This window comes from Delphinus delphis, chromosome 11, assembly GCF_949987515.2.
Source record: "Delphinus delphis chromosome 11, mDelDel1.2, whole genome shotgun sequence".
NCBI lineage: Eukaryota > Metazoa > Chordata > Mammalia > Artiodactyla > Delphinidae > Delphinus > Delphinus delphis.
In genome coordinates, this window is record NC_082693.1 from 62,129,028 (window position 1) to 62,148,215 (window position 19,188).

Genomic DNA, 19,188 nt, shown 5'->3' on the forward strand with positions numbered 1-19,188 from the left:
GAATATTTAATGGAATTTAATGGTCTCCAATTCCTGAATATTATGAAAGGATTTATTAATAAAATATTTCCTTTGGACATTTCATTTATTTGACAATATATAGTATGTTAACAGTATCAACGTTGCCTCTTTTATATAAATATCTAATTTAATCATTTATCCATTTTTTTCTCCATTTCTCAGAAGAAAAAGAAAAAGAGGAGGGAAGAGGGAGGTATTTATGGTAGATGAAATTTAAGGTAAATAACATGACCAGAATTATATAGTTCTCCAGTGTCAACATTTATACTGAGATCTCTTAACTCCAAGCTCAATTTTTTTTTTATTCTATGCATTGTTATAAAATCTCTTTTTGGTTTAGTCTTTCATGCTTAAAAATAAGACTTGTAATCAAGCATTAATCAGTGCTATAACAGTCGTATAGAAATTCATATCATAATGAGATTTCTACGTGGAAAGTAAGTAAACACTAGTGCCTTATAAGTACTTATATGATAATTGGCCTTATTTTCTTATAGCCCCCAAAAAGTAGCTTGATTTTTTTATTAGAATTTAAAGTTTGTTCAGATCCCTACAGGAACCTGCAGGTGTGCTAGTTAAGAGCACAGGCTTTGAAATCCGTTCAGGTCCAGGCTGGATGATTTCGGACAAGTTATGTAGAATTTTTTAAAATTATTTATAAAATTATTATTTGTAAGAATTATTTGTAAAATATCAATACATACCTTGTAGGGCTGTTATAAGGATTATACATATTATGTATTACACATTTTTTAGTATTAAATATTTGTATTACATATTTTATATATTTCTTAGTAGATTATCTGACCCATGTAAACATCCCTTTCAATATTTATTTTGTACAAATAAAAAGAATATTAACAAAAAGCTAAATTATGATTCAAAAGCATATTTAATCAGATAAGAATAAGCTAGGCTCCCTGTAGGTTAAAGCAATCTCTCAGTATTCATTATTCTTATAAGGCAAGGTGGAATATCCATTCACTGCTATGAGCTACAGTAGTAGCTGGAAGAATACAGAGAATTGCTTAGGGGAGGGATAGTGTTTTATTCATCTATAGACCTCTGTGACCAGCAAAATTCGTTTGGCTATGAATAATTTTAGAAGGGGAAAAAAGTGTTGTGGTTTTTTTTTCCCCCAACATCACTGTCCTTCAGACACTGAATGTTTGATATCTGGTACAAAAACCACCACATTACAGAAGTGATTGATGCCACATAGCATGTCCGTTTCCAGTTCAGAGGAAAGAAACTTCCTTGTGCATACAGTTAGAAATACTCAGTGGTGTGACATAAGTGATCAAAAACTAACCAGCCTTTTTAAAATGTTTCTTCTTAACCACGTCCAGATTCCTCCAAAGGACCTCAACCATCTTCAGGTGTGAGTGGCAGCACGCAGCCCCCCGGCGCCGCTGGGCAGCCCCCGGCCTCGGCCATCCCGTCCCCGAGCGCTAGCAAGCCGTGGCGCAGCAAGTCCATGAATGCCAAGCACAGCGCCACCTCCACCATGCTGACCGTGAAGCAGTCGAGCCCAGGCACCTCTCCCACACCATCTGCAGACAGACTGAAGCCCCCTGCCTCGGACGGGGGCAGAGCAGCTCCCTCGGGACAGAAATCCATGCTTGAGAAGTTCAAGCTGGTCAATGCCCGGACTGCTTTACGCCCCCTGCAGCCTCCCAGTTCAGGACCCAGTGATGGTGGGAAGGAGGACGATGCCTTTTCTGAATCTGGTGAAATGGAAGGCTTTAACAGCGGTCTGAATAGTGGCGGCTCAACAAATAGCAGCCCCAAAGTGTCACCGAAATTAGCCCCTCCAAAAGCTGGAAGCAAAAATCTCAGCAATAAAAAGTCTTTGCTACAGCCAAAGGAAAAAGAGGAAAAGAACAGGGACAGAAATAAAGTTTGCACTGAAAAACCAGTCAAGGACGAGAAAGATCAGGTGGCGGAGACGGCTCCAAAAAAGACCTCTAAAATTGCAAGCTTCATCCCAAAGGGCAGCAAGACGACAGCAGCCAAGAAGGAAAGCTTAATCCCCTCTTCCAGTGGGATTCCAAAACCGGGCTCAAAGGTGCCAACAGCAAAGCAAACTGTTTCACCGGGAAGCTCAACAAGCAAAGAGTCTGAAAAGTTCAGGACTACCAAGGGAAGCCCTTCCCAGTCCTTCCCTAAGCCCGTAACGACTGAGAAAGCAAGCACATCCAACTGCCCTGCTCCTTTGGAAGGAAGGGAAGCTAGCCACGCCTCTCTGGCGGGTTCCTGTGCGGGGTCAGCGGCGCAAGGCAGTGGGCAGAGCGTGGGAAATGGTGCTGTCCAGCTCCCTCAGCAGCAGCAACACAGCCACCCAAATACTGCCACCGTGGCTCCATTCATTTATAGGTAAGGCGAGCTCCGTTGGTCCACAGCTGTAAACACTGACAGGTCTGCATACTCAGAGTATACATAATAAGGAAGGTTGGGGAGTCCTATTTCACATAGTCATTTTGGAACAGTATTTCATTCTGGAGAGAGAGGCCTAGAATTAAAATTTTTAAAAGAAAGCCTCCCATATCCTCCAATCTATTAGTCCTCATCTCCTTCCCCTCCCCCCTCCCCTCCCCCCCCACTCAAGAACCGAGGCCTTTGAAAGTTAACCTACTTGCCGTCAAAGGCAAAATAGAACCCAGATGTCATGACTTTTCCCCGTGTCTATTACTTTTACTACTATTATTTCTATTATTAGTCTTTTAAAATAATTCTCATTTTTATAGAGTTTAGAGATATTTTTGTTTTCACCCATGAGAAAACGTAAACCATAATGGTTAAGGGGGCATGCTCTGGGTTCAGGCAGATATAGACTTAATGCCCAGCTCTGCCACTTACCAGCTATATGCCTTTGGACAAAGAATTTAACATCTCTTAGTCTCATTTTCAGCCGTCAAATAGAAATAACAGTATCTACCTTGTAGAGTTGGGAAGAATAACAGGCAAAATGCATATAAGATGCTTATTGTATACTGTGGCACATTGTACATGTTTGTTAACTGTTGTTTATAAGGCGTTGCTTTCCCAGCATAAAATTTATATTAATTTCCACAGCTAGGCCTGTTGTTTCCAGGCAAAAATACTAATCTATATAATTATTATATTTAACTTTATTAACTTTCTTGTTATATATTTATATTATTTTTCATTTATTAAAATATATAGCACATGCTATATTTTAAAATATATATCCTACTAAACAGTTGTAGTGTAAACACATTTTGCCTATTGTCTTGTGGTAAGTTTTACTCGATTAGGACTATGTCAGTGCTGCTGTGTCTCCGTTTTTATCCACTGTCCTTTCAGTGAAGAGGTGGCTAGGGAGGAATAATGCCTGCGACTTTGGCAGGTGTACAGTTCATCAACAGGAAAAACAGGATGTAGGATCTGCTGCAAATAGGAAAAGGTCAAGATTATATAGTTTCAAATTTTATTAAATTTATTAAATATGTGAGTTTTTAAGTAAAGAAAATAATTATAATGATTTGTTTTCCCTCAGTGAAAAACCTAAGTGCTTTAAGTGATTTTTTTCTGGGGCTTTATATACTCATCCACACAAATGTATAATTATTGAATTTCAGGCCTACCTCAAATAGCTACCTCATTTAAGGCTGCTATTCTGACTTTAATAGCAAAAATTCATTTAAAACCTTTGTATCTGCATCACATGGTGTTACCGAGCCCAAGCTTGCTCTGCTTGCCACATGGCAGGCCAATAAATCGGGAGATGAGTTGTTGGGGCAAGGAATAACGACTTTAATCAGAAAGCCAGCAGACCGAGAAGATGGCACCCTAGTCGCAAAAAAACATTTTCCCTCAGTCCGCATTCTCTGGGCTCTTTTTCTACAGAGAAGGGGGAGGGGGAGGGGCCCACTGCAGTGCCAGCCAATTGCTGAGTGTGACCACTAACAGTCAGTTGCTCATTGACAGTTGCTCACTAGCGGTCGCTCGCTTGGGGGAGGGGCCCACTGTGGTGCCAGCCAATGGCTGAGTGGGACCACAAACCGTCAGTTGCTCATTGATAGTTGCTCACTAACGGTCGCTCGCTTGTGGGAGGGGCCCACTGCGGTGCCACCCAATGGCTGAGAGGGACCACTAACAGTTGCTCATTGACAGTTGCTCACTAACGGTCGCTCGCTTGGGGGAGGGGCCCACTGCGGTGCCGCCCAATGGCTGAGAGGGACCACTAACAGTTGCTCATTGACAGTTGCTCACTAACGGTCGCTCGCTTGGGGGAGGGGCCCAGTGCGAGGCCGACCAATGGCTGAGGGAGACTGCTCTAGGTCGTGCCTGTCCCACCTGTATTACAATGGGAGTCTGCAGATCCTTCTAGCTCCAGAGACCCTATCTGACAAAGGAGAATTTCACATGTCAAAATCATAATCCACGTTTCAAAAATATAAGAAAAAATTATAAACTTTAAAATACGTCATACTCAGCACACTTGTCACTCTCAAATGTATTCTGTAAGAACATCTGTCATTTCAAATCACCATGGATGAATTTCACAGGGAAGTATAAATCTAAGCAAAAAGAATATATCCACCAGTTTAGCAAGCTTCTTTCTATAAGTAGCAGCAAACTTCTTTGGTTGTTTTCAATAACATATCCAGTGGGTACAGATTTAGTGATTTTCATTTGGCAGTGTAACCTTTGCTATCTGAAAGAGGAAGCAGCACAGTTTAGAGGTTAAAGTGTGAATCAACCATGCGACTGCCAAATTCTCCAACCTCTTTGAGTTTCTTTTTGCCCTGTTTAAAACGGAGATTATAAAAGTGAGGTAATATAGCCGAGTAGCTAGGACTACAGGCTGTAGAGTCCGTTTGCTCTACCATGGTTCCGAAACTGCACCTTGTATTATTGAGACAATGGCCCCAAGAGCCAGGTTGCCTGGGTTGGAATCGTGATGACACCATTTATTAGTCATGTGACTTTGTGTAAGGCATTTAAAGACTTGAGACTCAATTTTTATAATCTGTAAAATGGAGATGATAATAATAGAAGCTTCCTCATAAGGCTGTTTTGAAGATTAAATGAGTTGATATTTATACAGGGTTCAGAACAGTACCTGCCACACAGTAAATGACCTTCCCCAGACTTCAGTTTCTAATTCTGTAAAGTGTGGTAGAAGAATATCTACCTAATTTGGTTGTTTTAAAGATTAAATAAGGCAATCAAGATTGTAAAGTCTTTAGCACAGAGCCAGATTCAGAATAAATTGCTTATAAATGTCAGTAATTATTTGTTTTATTATCAATAATATAAAGTAGTTGAAAATAAATAAAACCATCTAATAAGAAATGTCACATCGTAGTCTACATATGAGGAAAAGGCTGCTTGGAGTCTTTTATAAATTCAGAATAATTTTATAAATGATAATATAAATGCTCTTAAGGTTGAGTAGTCAATATTCAAGTTTCTTAACTGTCAGTGAAAGAGATATCGTAGAGTCATGTCATTTGGCTTATGTGACCCCTGATGTCCTTTCCACTCTGACTACTCCAACACCATTTAAGAATTTCTCTTGCAAAATCCCTGGCAGACTTTTCTGGAGGTGCTAATCATTTGATACAATAATAGTAATAATTTACTATTTTATAATGGTTTTTGTAGAGTGCTTGCTTAGTACAAGTCTGTATTACAAAATTTATGTTAATTTTTTCATTTAAACTGTGTCATCAACCCATGACAAGGGAATGTTACCCCATTTTACAGAGATGAAGAAGCAGCGATTTCAAGGCAGAATAATGATAATCTTTTACAGTCACAGGCCTGGCAGGAGTTTGCCTTTGAATCCATATATGCCTGAGTCTGTAGTGTGCCCTCCTTTGCTTAGCAGTTCTTGCTGTATGTGTAGAAATAAGAGGTATTGTTACTAGGAAAATTCTGGCTGGGAAAATGTCAATAGCAGATTTGCAGATATCGCAATCAGAATTCATTTATATTGGGAAATAATTGCTTTTAAGTAGAATAACTTTAAAATACATATATATGTATGTATATGTATAAACATACATACGTTTGATATTTAAAGAAAATTAAATAACCTCTATATAATGGGAAGATCCATGGGTGATGGTGATATTTTTCCCCGGTTCTCAGCCCACTTCTAGGTCATGCTGGTTATTAATTATTCCTTCTGGGACCTTATTATATGCTTCATAATACTCCTTCTTGCAAATTGAATGTTCAAAGTCCTATAAATGTAATGTTGAGTTCTGGAAGTTAATGAATTTCATTTTAGTCCTACTTCCTGCACAGTGCAAGGATATTCTATATTAAGTTTTTATAACTCATTTATCACTACTATGTGATAAAAGTAGTTTTGAATTGGGCATATCTTTATCCATTTAATGAGTGGATATAACTAAAATCAAAGGTGAAAACTTTAAGAAGATTTTAACTCACTATAAGAAGTTCCCAATCAGTAGCCCTGTGTGAATGGATTAGCCTGCCTTTTTTAAGTGCTGCGGTGGCTACCGGAGATTGTTAAGAAGCGATACAGTGACCAGTTGCCATAGTTTAAGTTAAGGGAATTCACCAAATATCTTTTTTCTTTTATGTACTCATCACTCATTCTGCAAATACTATGTAATAAGAATTACAAAGAGTAAAAAAAAAAAATTATCTGCTCTCTGGGAACTCAGTTTTATTGGTGATAATGAAAAGAATTTAATCAAGAACTTAAAACATCACTGTTGTCATGGAAGTGTATGCAACAAATAAGGTAGAAGAGTTTTCCTGAATCTTACATGAGGGTGGAGTCAGTGTATGCATTACAGAAGAGGTAAGAGAAGAGATGAGACTTAAAGGATGAGTTAGAATTTGTCAGGTGGAAGGAGGAATGTTATGGCATCATCCAAATATGACATTCTACAATTTTACAATCCAAGCATGTTGGAAAAAATAACAGGCAAATTACGAAGTGCTATGCAAAATGCTAGTAACTAAAACTGCTAAAGACTAGAGGTTAGAATTCATGATTACTTGAATGGGAGACTGGGAAGAAAATTTGGAATGAATCCATACTTTGTTCTTCTCTTCGCTCACTCCCTCCCAACACATCTTATTTTCAGCTAGTCCTGTTGGCTCTTGCTGCAAAACATACCCTCAGTTGGGCATTTCTTTCCATTTCCACCCTGCCTTCCCGTGATCAGGGCACCACCAATTTTCACCTAGTTTCCAACGAGTCTTCCAGCATTCACTTTTGATCCTTTCTGGTAGTATCCTTCACACAGCAGGGGCTCTAATCTTTTAAAAGTATAAAGTGTATGTCATTTAAATTCATGAGACCATCTACTGGCTTTACATTACACTTGAAAAGTAAAACCTAAGCATCTTACCAAGCCCTACAAGTTCCTACATAATCCGGCCCTCTCTCTAGCCCTTAAACTACGCTCACTGCCTCCCTGCCTTCATTCTGTTTCTTAACAAACTAACCTGTCCTGCTTTGGGGACTTTGTCATAGATATTCTCTCTGTGTATAAGGACTCTCTTCTGGATCAAAGCAGCCTCCTGGGACTTCCCAGGTGGCGCAGTGGTTGAGAGTCAGCCTGCCGATGCAGGGGACACGGGTTCGTGCCCTGGTCCGGGAGGATCCCACATGCCGCGGAGCGGCTGGGCCCATGAGCCATGGCCGCTGAGCCTGCGCGTCCGGAGCCTGTGCTCCGCAGCAGGAGAGGCCACAACAGTGAGAGGCCCACGTACCACAAAAAAAAAAAAAAAAAAAAAGCAGCCTCCTTCTTCTCATCAGAATTCTGCTTACATGCTACTTCTTCACACAAGCCGTTTCCAACCATCTAGTCTGAAGGAACACTCACAATGCCTTTTGCCAGAATTATACGCCATTGTCCCCTTGTATTTTATTCATAGAGGTTATCACCATCCACTGGGTTTTTGTTTACTTATTAACAAGTGTGATTTCAGCCACCTCCGACTATAACATAAGCTCATTGAAAAACAAGCATCTTGTCTTTTTTTATTTAGTAGCGTAATTGCCCAGGACAGAGCCTACCTACAATAGGAACCAACTAAAAATAGTTGAATGAAACACCATCATCATGGGTTAGACTCATCTGCTATAGAAGAATAGAAACACTACCAAAAATGTACAGTGGAATAAGAAAAATTCAGAAGTCTTTTATTCCTATAAATGGTAGGGTTTAATTGAAATATAAACGGCTTTAAAATGTTTATAGAATGAAACCATATCTTCTCTTCGGGACCTTCATTCACTTATTCTTTTCCTCTTTCGACTACCTACTAAATACATTTACCGTGTAAGGCGTCAGGGTTAGAGTGAAACATCACACATCCCATATGTTATTTCCCTTCCATGGTCCACAATGTAGTAGGCAAGAGACTGACTGAAACACGACTACAGAATGAAGCAGGAAGTGTAAACCCCCCAAGCAGTGAACCAGATTTGGTATACTGAGACTTCAAAACATGGAAAATGACCGCTAGTTGTTGGAATCAGAGAAAGTGGCTTCTTGTGCTTCAGAGATATGTGAAGTAAAGTTGTGAAGTGATTCCTGAGTCAAGGAGGAAAGAAAGACGTGCACATTTTCTCTAAACCTCAGTATTTTTAACAGCCCCCAATAAATTTCAAAATAGCTACTAACCAGATTCATAACTTGCTAGTTTGAGGTCTACATGCTCTTTGTTATTTTCTGACCATTTGTAGTAAATGTCAAGAAATCAGTGCATTGGACATAACGCAAACATCTAAAGGCAAAGGGAGAGAATCAGGGTGAGGACAGTTCACAGAAGGAAAAAAAGGAACCCAACCTTTAGATAAGGCAAAACATTGTTAAACAGAGAAGAAAATCATTGTGCTTCTTAGACCCATTAATTAAATATAAGCAGAAACCCTCTGTACACACTTGATTTGTAAAATTAGGTCAAGAAAGTCTGAATTTAGAGGTTTCCTTTTGTTACGCATATGTATATGTATATATATAATTGGTATAATATGATGTGTCTTATATAACAGCATCAAGGGTTCTCAGGAAAGATTGTTGTAACAGTTTTTGTGAGATTTCAGATTCACCTAGAAAGTGACATGGAAAATTGGCCCTTGAATATATTATATTCTGAAAGGCAAAGAATACAAAACATTAGTTTTGAAAATGCTTACTCACATGGTTTTAAGTTTGGCTTATTTGTTGAACCAGTAGATTCAGTAGGCGGATCTGTGAGTCTATGAATTTTGAAACGTGGAGCATAGAACCGTCTTGCAGATAAAGCTTTTGTAAGCCCTGCAGCTATTATTACAGATTATACTGCAATTGTGGTTTTATGTGAACTGGGCATAATTGGTTATCAGCACAAACTAAAACTTACTGAATGCTTGTCTTGCAAACTTGTCTTTTGCTGGGTTGGATGTATATCTGTGCATTGGGTAGCAGTTTAAGCTCCCTCACACAGCAGTATTTTTAAGCTGGAATGCAGAGCCAATGCTGGAAGAGGGTCTGTTGTGTAGAAGACTGCTATGAGTTGGCATTCTCCCCACAGAGAAGCTTGATAAACTGCCCTTTCTGTATTTAGTTTACGAGGTTCAGCGCCAGATTGCCCAACCAAACCACAACTGTTTCTTTTTTCTGTATTTTATCTTCTCTTGGAAAAGCTGTTAACGTTACAGAAAATTTGCAAGAATCGTACAAAGAACTCCCATATACATTTAACTCAGAGCACCCAGAGACCTTTTTCAAGTTTCACAAATTGTCCCAGAGATAGCACTTTTAGCGATTCAGGATGAACGTTGTACCCAGTCGTCATGTCTTCCTAACATCCCTCGATCTGGAACAGTGCTTTAATCTTTCCTTGACTTCCGTGACATTGATATGTTGAAGGCAAGCATTTTATAGACTGTTTCTTAATGTGGGTTTGTCTGATATTTTCTCGTGATTGCAGATATATGTATATAAGTGTATATATATTTATATATATATAATGTCACAGAAATGATACTGTGCTTTTCCATTGCCTTTCTACCAGGTATCAACATTATTGATATTCCCCTTTCTGGTGGTGTTGAATTTGATTGCTTGATTGGGATGATGTTTGCCACAGTGGGTCTGCTTTCACCCATAGGTTTTAGCATCCATTGATGTTTCTTGCCTAAATTAATAGTTTACTCCAATGGATGTCATGTGATTTCTAATTCCATTATTCCTTCTGCATTTATGCCTTGCCATTCAACTTTAAGAAAATGATGTCCCTTTCTTATTTTTCTCCTCCTCCCCCCTCCCTCCTTCTCCTTCCCCCTCCCCCCTCCTCCTTTTCCTTCTCCTGTGCTCTTTCCCTCTCCCCCTCTTTGAATTTTGTGGACTAATGGATTCCTACTGTCTTCAGTGGATTATAATCCATCAATATGACTATTTATTTTGATGTTTAGAATTTCCCAGATTTGGTTGCTGGGATGCCCTTCAAGCTGGCTTCTGCCCCATTATTCTTTGAGAACTTTGTTTCTTTTTGGCTCAAGGTAATCTAGGCTCACCTTGTTCTCTCACTGCCTTGGCTTCAGCTTTTATCTAAGGTGCCCTGATTTCTTTTGTGAAGAGTAATATTTAGGAACCAGATCTCACTGCTCCTAGCTTTCCTAAAATAGTAAAATATATGTAGGTACACACACACACACACACACTCATACAGACACACACATATTTTTGCAAACCTATTTCCTTTTTTAAAAATTAATTTATTAATTTATTTTTGGCTGCGTTGGGTCATCATTGCTGCGCGCGGGCTTTCTCTAGTTGCGTAGAGTGGGGACTACTCTTCATTGCAGTGCACGGGCTTCTCATTGCGGTGGCTTCTCTTGTTGTGGAGCACGGGCTGTAGGCACACGGGCTTCAGTAGTTGCAGCACGCGGGCTCAGTAGCTGTGGCTCGCGGACTCTAGAGCACAGGCTCAGTAGTTGTGGCGCACGGGCTTAGTTGCTCCGTGGCATGTGGGATCTTCCCGGATCAGGGCTTGATCCCATCCAGCCTGCATTGGCAGGCGGATTCTTAACCACTGCGCCACCAGGGAAGTCCCTACACACATATTTATCTCAATATCAACGAGCTATCTATGAGAGAGAGAGAGAGAGAGAGATGGGTATATAACCGTAAATTCACAGTGCCTCCAATTCCAAATCAACACACAGAGTTTATTCTTGCTTTCTCCTTTCCATACTTGCACCTTCCTTTGTCAACTGAGAAACCTGGCTCCCATTATACTCAATATGTTTTCTTATTTGCTCAGCCCCCCAACCCCCAGCATACAAATCTAACAAATCTCTCATCCACACTGGGCTACTCTTCACTCTGACAGATTCCTGGCCTTGGCCCTGGCTGTCACCTGTCTTCCTTCCCACCAAGAAAGAGAGAGCTGGTTTGGGAAAGATACTTGTTTGTCTTTCTTTTAGGTTGGGTTTATAAAGCAGGAACTCTAAGACCATTAGTTATTGTTGCTGACTCAAACCAGTTTTGTTTGTGTCCACATCTGTGACTAGTATAGCCATATCAAGATGAATTCACATGGCTATATTTTTAATATAAACCAATATGCAACACCCCTATTTATGAAATTGGAAATCTGAAGATTGCTAGTATCTAGGTGTATTGCTGAATTCCTTTAAATGGCATGTATAATAGCTTCCTTTTCTTAGGAGTAAAAATTTAAGGTAGTAAAGAGTAAAATTAAGGTTAGGCCATTGGGTATTGTCACATTCAAATACTGTCTGTTAATAACTTAGTGACTAAGCTATCTGTCAGCTAAGGAGACATCACATACATTAACATGCTCAGTGTCCAGAGACATTTGGAATTAAATGGAATTAAATTGTAGGGTAGTGGTTAATAAAACAATATTTAGAAGCTTCCAGATTTAAGTACAGGTTAAGTATCTCCCAGCTTGTTACACAGGGCAAATTATTACATCTCTAGAAGCCTCAGTTAATCCACAGCACCTAAATTACAGGTGTCTTAGTCTGTTCCAGCTGCTCTAACAGGAATACCATAGACTAGGTGGCTGACGCAACAAACATTTATTTCTCATAATCCTGGAGGCTGGAAAGTCTAAGATCGAAGTGCCAGTAGATTTGGTATCTGGTGAGCTCCTGCTTCCCGGTTCATAGATGACCATCTTTTCACTGTGCCCTCACATGGCAGGAGGGGCAAGGGAGCTCTCCAGGGTCTGTTTTGTAATGGCACTAATCCCATGCATGAGGGCTCTATCCTCATGACCTAATCACCTCCCAAAGGCGCCACCTCCTAGCATCATCACATTGGGGGTTAGGTTTCAACACATGAATTTTGGGAGGAAACAGATATTCAGTCCATAGCAACACAATTGTTGTGAAGTTTGAGTGATATGCCCTAGATAAAACACTGGGCATAGTACTTGGCATATAGTAAGTGCACATAAACAGGAACTAGCTTTTATGTTAATTATTGGTGAAACCTAGACCTCTGGCTACTAGGACTCTTAGTAACAGACACTAGCACTAGCTTATTAGAACTCTAAATAAATTAAATGGTGTTTTTGCAATGCCCTATCTTACAGTTTCAGTAAGTGCTTATAACATGTTGACCATGTTGTGAATGCACAGTAAGATAGTCTGCACAGGATGATGTCTTCTAAATATTTTGAATCATTTTTTCCTTTTCCCAGTCAATATGAGAGGAATGCAGTATTGGTTTACATGGGAACAGTGAATGATGCCACTGCAATATCCACCTTTTGGTTAGAAAACACTATTGACTCTGAAGTCTTCGTAAATTGTTTTATGAATCAACCCCAAAACCTGTTATTTTACTGGAATGAAGCATGCACAAAAGTAGAGGACATGCTTAGAGCCTTCAGAGATTAAACTGAACTTCTTTGATCATTTATATAAAAGTTAAATCTTTACCAGTTACCTTTGATTGTCCCTCTAGAGACTGGAGTTAAACTCTTATTCCACTTTAAAAAATAATGAGGTAGAAATCCTGGGGAAATCGATGTCTTGTAACATATAGAGAGCAGGGGATCTGGACCCATTTACATGTGAATACAATCCAAAGATAATTTCTGAGATCTTTTTATAATTATTTGAAGTTTAACTTCACCATGTTCCTTCCCTTGATCAATCTGTTGCCCTATCATTTCTAATGTAGGTAACTCAGATAGGGAACACTGTGAAACATATACCAAAGAACTTGAAAATACGGTATAAATAAGATTTTCTCTTGTGACCTAAACTAAAAAAAGAAGTTAAAGAACAAATCAGCCAGAAATGTTCACTGCCACATTAAAAAACAAAGTAAAACAAAGGTTTCCAAGACCAAAGTTTGAATACTTTTTTATCAGAGGGTGGGGACTTAGACAATGGAATTGAGTACTAGGTTTCATACACTGAGAAAGATAGCCGCACACTGAGAAATATTTTTTAAGATCTGTATATTTGCAGCAAAGAAAAAAGTCTACTCCCAGAACACATTCTGAATATTCTTTTGCTCCATAGAGATTTTCCTAGAGGGAGATGCTCTGCATCTTTATAACTAACATAGCTACAAGTATTCTGGTTCCTGTAATTGCTCTGGTCTTGTTCTAGTAAAAATCAGTTGGCATTGGGCTTTAGACAGCCATCCCAGTGAACTACTTTATGTGACTCAGCATCTGAGAAACCAGTCTGTGAATTCTGAGCCTGTATGACTGTAGGCCAACCCTGGCTCCCAGCCAGTTCACCCAGGCACCATGCCTCTCTGAGGCTTCTTGGCAAGCAGCCAGTAAGCTTTCCCTGGGGTGTCCTATCTTACTACATACTCTCCATTTAAATGGCTTCAGCAAGTAACAATCCTTAGAAATCTTCAGAGGAATTTTTTCCCCTCATTCATGGACATTAGGCTAAGGAATAAGCCAGGGAGGTGCAGTGGCTCACAAGAAAAGAGCCCAAGTGGAAGAATAGATGATAATGAACTTTAGAAGTGAGTGGGGAGGGGCAGTAGACAGGGGACATAGGAGACCCTGGGGGCCAGAGAAGAAAAGAAACAGCCCAGAGAGCCGGATATATTCCCCACATTATAACGTTGACCAGAATCCCACATGCTTCAGGAGAATGCCTTTCCAGGCCTTTGGTAATAATAACACTTGAGCTCACAATTATTTTGTGAGGAGCATATTTTTCTTTGCCTTTTACACATAAGCAAATTGAGGTTCAGAGAGGCTAAGTCACTTAGCAAGGTCACATGAGTTAATAACTGTTTAGCGAGAGAGCTAAGTTTTACAACCAAATGCAGAGCATGTACCATTATACCGTGCTTCCTTCTGTGTGCTTTACCCAATAATGACACTGTTTTATGATCACTACTGATAAGATTTATACATTCAGTTATCAAATATTTGCAGAGTGCAGCATATCTGCTAGACATGTGGCTAGGCATTGGGGTGCAATGATGAGCTTAAACATCGAGAATGGACTCTAGTTTGGAAGATGAACATTTATCAAATAATTACACAAATGTCATGTTACGAGAGTATGAAGTGCTCAAGATAGGTACAGGGAGAAATAAGTATTTGTAACTTGGGACTTCACCTGAAAATTTGGAATTGTTCTTTAAGAAAGAGTCACTTGAGCTGAGACTTGAAGGGAGAAATTTAATTGGATGTCGTGGGAAGGAAAATATTCAAGTAGAAAGGACCTGTTGAGGCCAGGAGCTATATTTACTTATACTTTGTATTTTAGGATATATTTTATAGAATGTGCATGGAAAAAATAATTTTAGGGGTGTTTTCGGTGCTTTTATCATTCTCAGAAGAACACAGTTTAGCCAGACTTCCTCTAAGACAGCAAAAAAAAAAAGGAATCTTTTCTAGTCTTTTGCCCAGAAAAAGTGCAGTCAATTATTGGTAATTACAAGCTTTCAAACTTAGAAAAGTCTAAGAAATCTGATTTAATACCTCACTACAACTTGGGTTGTATATGAAAAGTAAGGAAATTCTCCTGTAGATAGACAGCTTTGGAATGTCCCAGACATAAAGAAATGCTCACTTACCTTCATAGAAAACTTTCAATACATTGATTTCTTCTTGTACTAGAGAACTTTGATGAGCCGCTGGTGACAGCAATTGGTATTTCTGTCTTCTTGGTTAATTTCAGAGCACATTCAGAAAATGAAGGTACCTCTTTACCATCTGCCGATTCCTGTACCAGTCCTACTAAGATGGATTTATCATACAGTAAGACAGCTAAGCAGTGCCTAGAGGAGATATCCGGTAAGTGACCTGATTGGTGGGTAGGTCAAACTCAGAATTTTTATGATCTCTCCATAAGTCTTTTTATTAAATCATATTTATGCTATACTGTTTTCCCTTAGGCATAAATGGACTGTGTACATTTCATGCTTCAGAGATGCTTAGGTATTTGACTGTTCTGCTTAGAATGGTCTCTGTTGCTCTGTAATGAATTCTGTAAAGAACGGTAGTGCTCTCAGAGGCTGAGATTTTAAGTCATGGTTGCCCTCAGTCTAGTTGAATACTATCAGAGAAGACCTGGAGAATCTTCTATTGTTAATAAGGCAGTTCTTGAATATATCTAGAGATTTAAAAAAATATTAATGATCAGATGGCAATGTAAAATTTCCAAGGCCTCCAACCCTGCTCTGTCTACAATTCTGTGTTATTTTGAACATTTCTACATAGTGGCTCCAAATGTGTGTTCTGGGAAAAATCTAATTATGGAAATATTTCATTATATATAAATAATGTAAGAAAAATGACATATACATACTCCAGACCCAATCTGTCAGATTCTCAGCTTTAGTCCACTATTTCTCCTAGGATCCGGATAGGCCTAGGCACATATGGAAGCCCTCTGGTATAATTTTATTATATATAGGTCCATATGGACCTATATAACGTATAATATAGGAACTAAGTAGGCTCTTAACGTGATATACTGCTTCCAAGGGGAAAGACAGTTTAAGAACATTTTATGTGTTTCCAAGTATAAGAATGCATGGCAGTAGAGGTATGTCTTTTGGTCCAATAAGTCTCTGACTCAGACCTTGTATATTCCTAAGGAAAAAACGAAAAGAACTATTTAAATTTTAAAAATTACTATAGTACTCCTAGAACTCAAAGTATTGCTCTGAAGCTCATGAGCGTAGCCATATCACAAATTTGGAGGTTAAGAAACTTCCTCACTTAAGCAGACTTGAAACACTTTGGCGAGCATTAGCAGTTACCGCAGTATCCATAAATGGATATTGGCAACAATGACAGCACCACATCCCAAGGGTTCCTTCTGGAATTAACATCAGTGGTATCATAGGCTTCAGAGTTTTCATGTGGAGATGACAGTGGGCCAGTTCAGGGTAAGGGCAGAAATGGTAATGCAAGGCATAGCTATAGGGATACTTGTAGATTTTTCAAGCACTTGGAGAAAGTGTTGGTTTTCCCTGGCTCCCGAGAGCCCCTTGGTGAGTGATGATATGTATCTGTATTGTGACTAGATATTATTTAAACATAGTGTGGAACGTTTCACACATTTCTTTACTCATGCATGTCTTCAATTAGTATCACTATGCCTACAAAATACTAGAGCTCAAATCTGTAGGAGAAAATGCATTTAAGTACACTTTGAATTCTAATTATGTGATTTTCACAAAGAAACCTTGTTTTTCTGAAATTAGTATATTGCTTAGTATCTCTGATTGAATCAGTAACCCATGTTTGATCTTTTTTCCTCCAGTTTCTTATTCTTTTGACCATTTAATCATTTTTTATACATCCAATTAGTATTTCCATTTATGTAAGTCACGTCATTATGTTATACACCTTAAACTAATACACTGCTACATGCCAATTATATCTCAGTAAAACTGGAAAAAACATTCTTAATTTCCATTTAATGTTCTGATTTTTAATAGAATATTTGAAAGTGAAAAATAAACTAGACTTTAACATAATACAATAGTCTGATGGATTTATTAGAAGGTATAATATTAATTTATGTCAATAAGTATTGATATAGAATCATAGATTTGAATCTATGATTTAGATAGAAATAAAAGAAAGAAAACAGCACATAAGTGCTGAAATGAGGCTTATCTGATTATGTCATTCCTACGATCATTTGTTTAAAATGAGTCTATAGTGGAGTACCGAAAATTTCTCTCAATGCAAACTTGAGATTTCATGAAAGAAAGATATTTATGATTAGAAAGCTATAAATTGAGTACCATAATTGGAGAAATGTAGATGAGAGTATACTGGTGGACCAGTGATGAGAGGATGACAGTCATAGGGAAGTAGGCCAGTGACAAGAGCAGAGCTGGCATACCCTGACCTTTCTTCTAATGATCTTGCCTTCTAATCCCTCCTTGAGCTACTTATTCTCCTGTTCATACCCTACATCTGGGCACCGTCGGAATCTGCAGCTTCTCTATAATCTCACTTCCATGCATCCCACTCTTGCTGATGACATCCTCCTATCCTTTCAATGCCCTTCCTTTCATTCTCTGACTCTGACACTGGTCCTACTAAGATTTGCAATTTATTGATCCCACCACCATTACTTACCCTCACCAAACTCTACATATCCTTTCTTCCTTCCTTAATCAGATGAATTCCTATAGTGACTGAATGTGATTTTACTTTTACATATACCCTTTACTCCCTTACACCTCTTTCACTTCATTGTTCTCATTGGATGAAACCACAGACCTAGTAACATTCAGGTCTCCACCTAGTCCATACCAGCAATGAATGAACCTGGAGAAAAACACATCACGTGTTGATGTGATTCGCTTTACATTCATGGCCACCAACTTCAAGTGAGTAGTTAATGCTGCCCGGCAATCATTCTGTATTTCTCTGGCGCATTTACTCATTTTTTGTCATCTAAGAACTTGAGATTGTTCTTACATGACAATTTTATACCTTATCTCTTCTTTACAAAGCTACAGTGCCACTTCTCCCATCCCTTCTCTTAACTGATGACCTTGATGTCACTAAAAAAAATTTAAGCAGAGAGAAAAGAATTTCACAAACCCCTGCCACCATATCTACCCATGTACGGCATTTTATACCTATTTACTTCACTTTTCCTTGGATTACTTTCTTTTCTACCTTATCTCCCTCTATACCAAACCACTCTCTTTAGCCCCACAGGATGCTGCCATCTCTGCAATCTTAATTTAAAATAAAACAAAACAACTTTCCTTGACCCCTTCCACAGCTTTCTTTCTCTATCTAATTTCTCTTGTTGCTACTATATTCTGGCTCCTAGGGAAACCACAGACCACATGCACACTTGAATTTAATGCCACGTCTTAGACTAGCCCTTAGAATATTTCTTCAAAGACAGCATGAGATATGAGCAGGTAAGTGTTCTAGGAAGTAGAAAAAAATTAATCCTGGCCTCTGCACTGCCATTATTTTGTTGTTTGCGTTGTCCCTTAGTTCCCTTTTTTGTGAGGTGACTGTAGTGATGCTTAATAAACTCAGGATTATTGTGAGATACGGTTTTATTCTTCCATCCATCTTTTCAGTAATCATTGCCAGGTACGTTATAAATGCCAAGCATGCCAAGGATTGGGAAAACAAACATGACTAAGACATGAGTTCTCCTATGGAGGAATAAGAGACAAATAAACTTTAACACCACAAATAATTGAATTACTAGATTTATGGGAACAACTAACTTAACTGTAAAGATTTATACAGGGCCTAAAAGAAGATCACATGTGTGTATAGGAGAATTCTAATGGGTAAAGAAATCAGGAAATAATATTTCAGGAAGAAACAACTTCAATGGAAGTAATTTGAAAAAAAAGTTTTACTTGTTATTTTTGTCTGTTTCTTATTGTAAAAATGGGTACTTTTGGGATTTTGGTAGCTCAGTGATTTTCAATGCCAGTTTCAATGCCAGTGCTACTGTTGAAGCCTTATTGCTAAAGGTTGCTGTGGGGACCTCAGTGGGGAGTAAATCTGTCCTGTTCCCCAAGTGAAGTAGCCTAAATAATAGAGAACTCTGATGGAGTTAGTCTTGGCTGGATAAGATCCAGGTTTTGTGAATTTTTGAAGCCTATACAATTTGGAGGAGCCTGGAAATAATTTAAAAAATACAAAGTTACATTGGCTCAACTAAGTTAGAAGCTCTGTATATTAAACACC

The 19,188-nt window shown here is 38.7% G+C and overlaps 1 protein-coding gene across 4 annotated transcripts in view; it reads left to right on the plus strand.

Annotated features, from left to right (window-relative positions):
- NAV3 (neuron navigator 3) overlaps positions 1–19,188 on the plus strand; it is a 363,667-nt gene that overhangs the window by 178,273 nt on the left and 166,206 nt on the right. For all 4 annotated transcript variants that reach the window (XM_060025293.1, XM_060025294.1, XM_060025296.1 and 1 more), the window contains exons 8-9: positions 1,371–2,397; positions 15,170–15,285. In XM_060025293.1, coding sequence (XP_059881276.1) covers positions 1,371–2,397; positions 15,170–15,285 — 1,143 coding nt within the window. The remainder of the gene's footprint in view (positions 1–1,370; positions 2,398–15,169; positions 15,286–19,188) is intronic.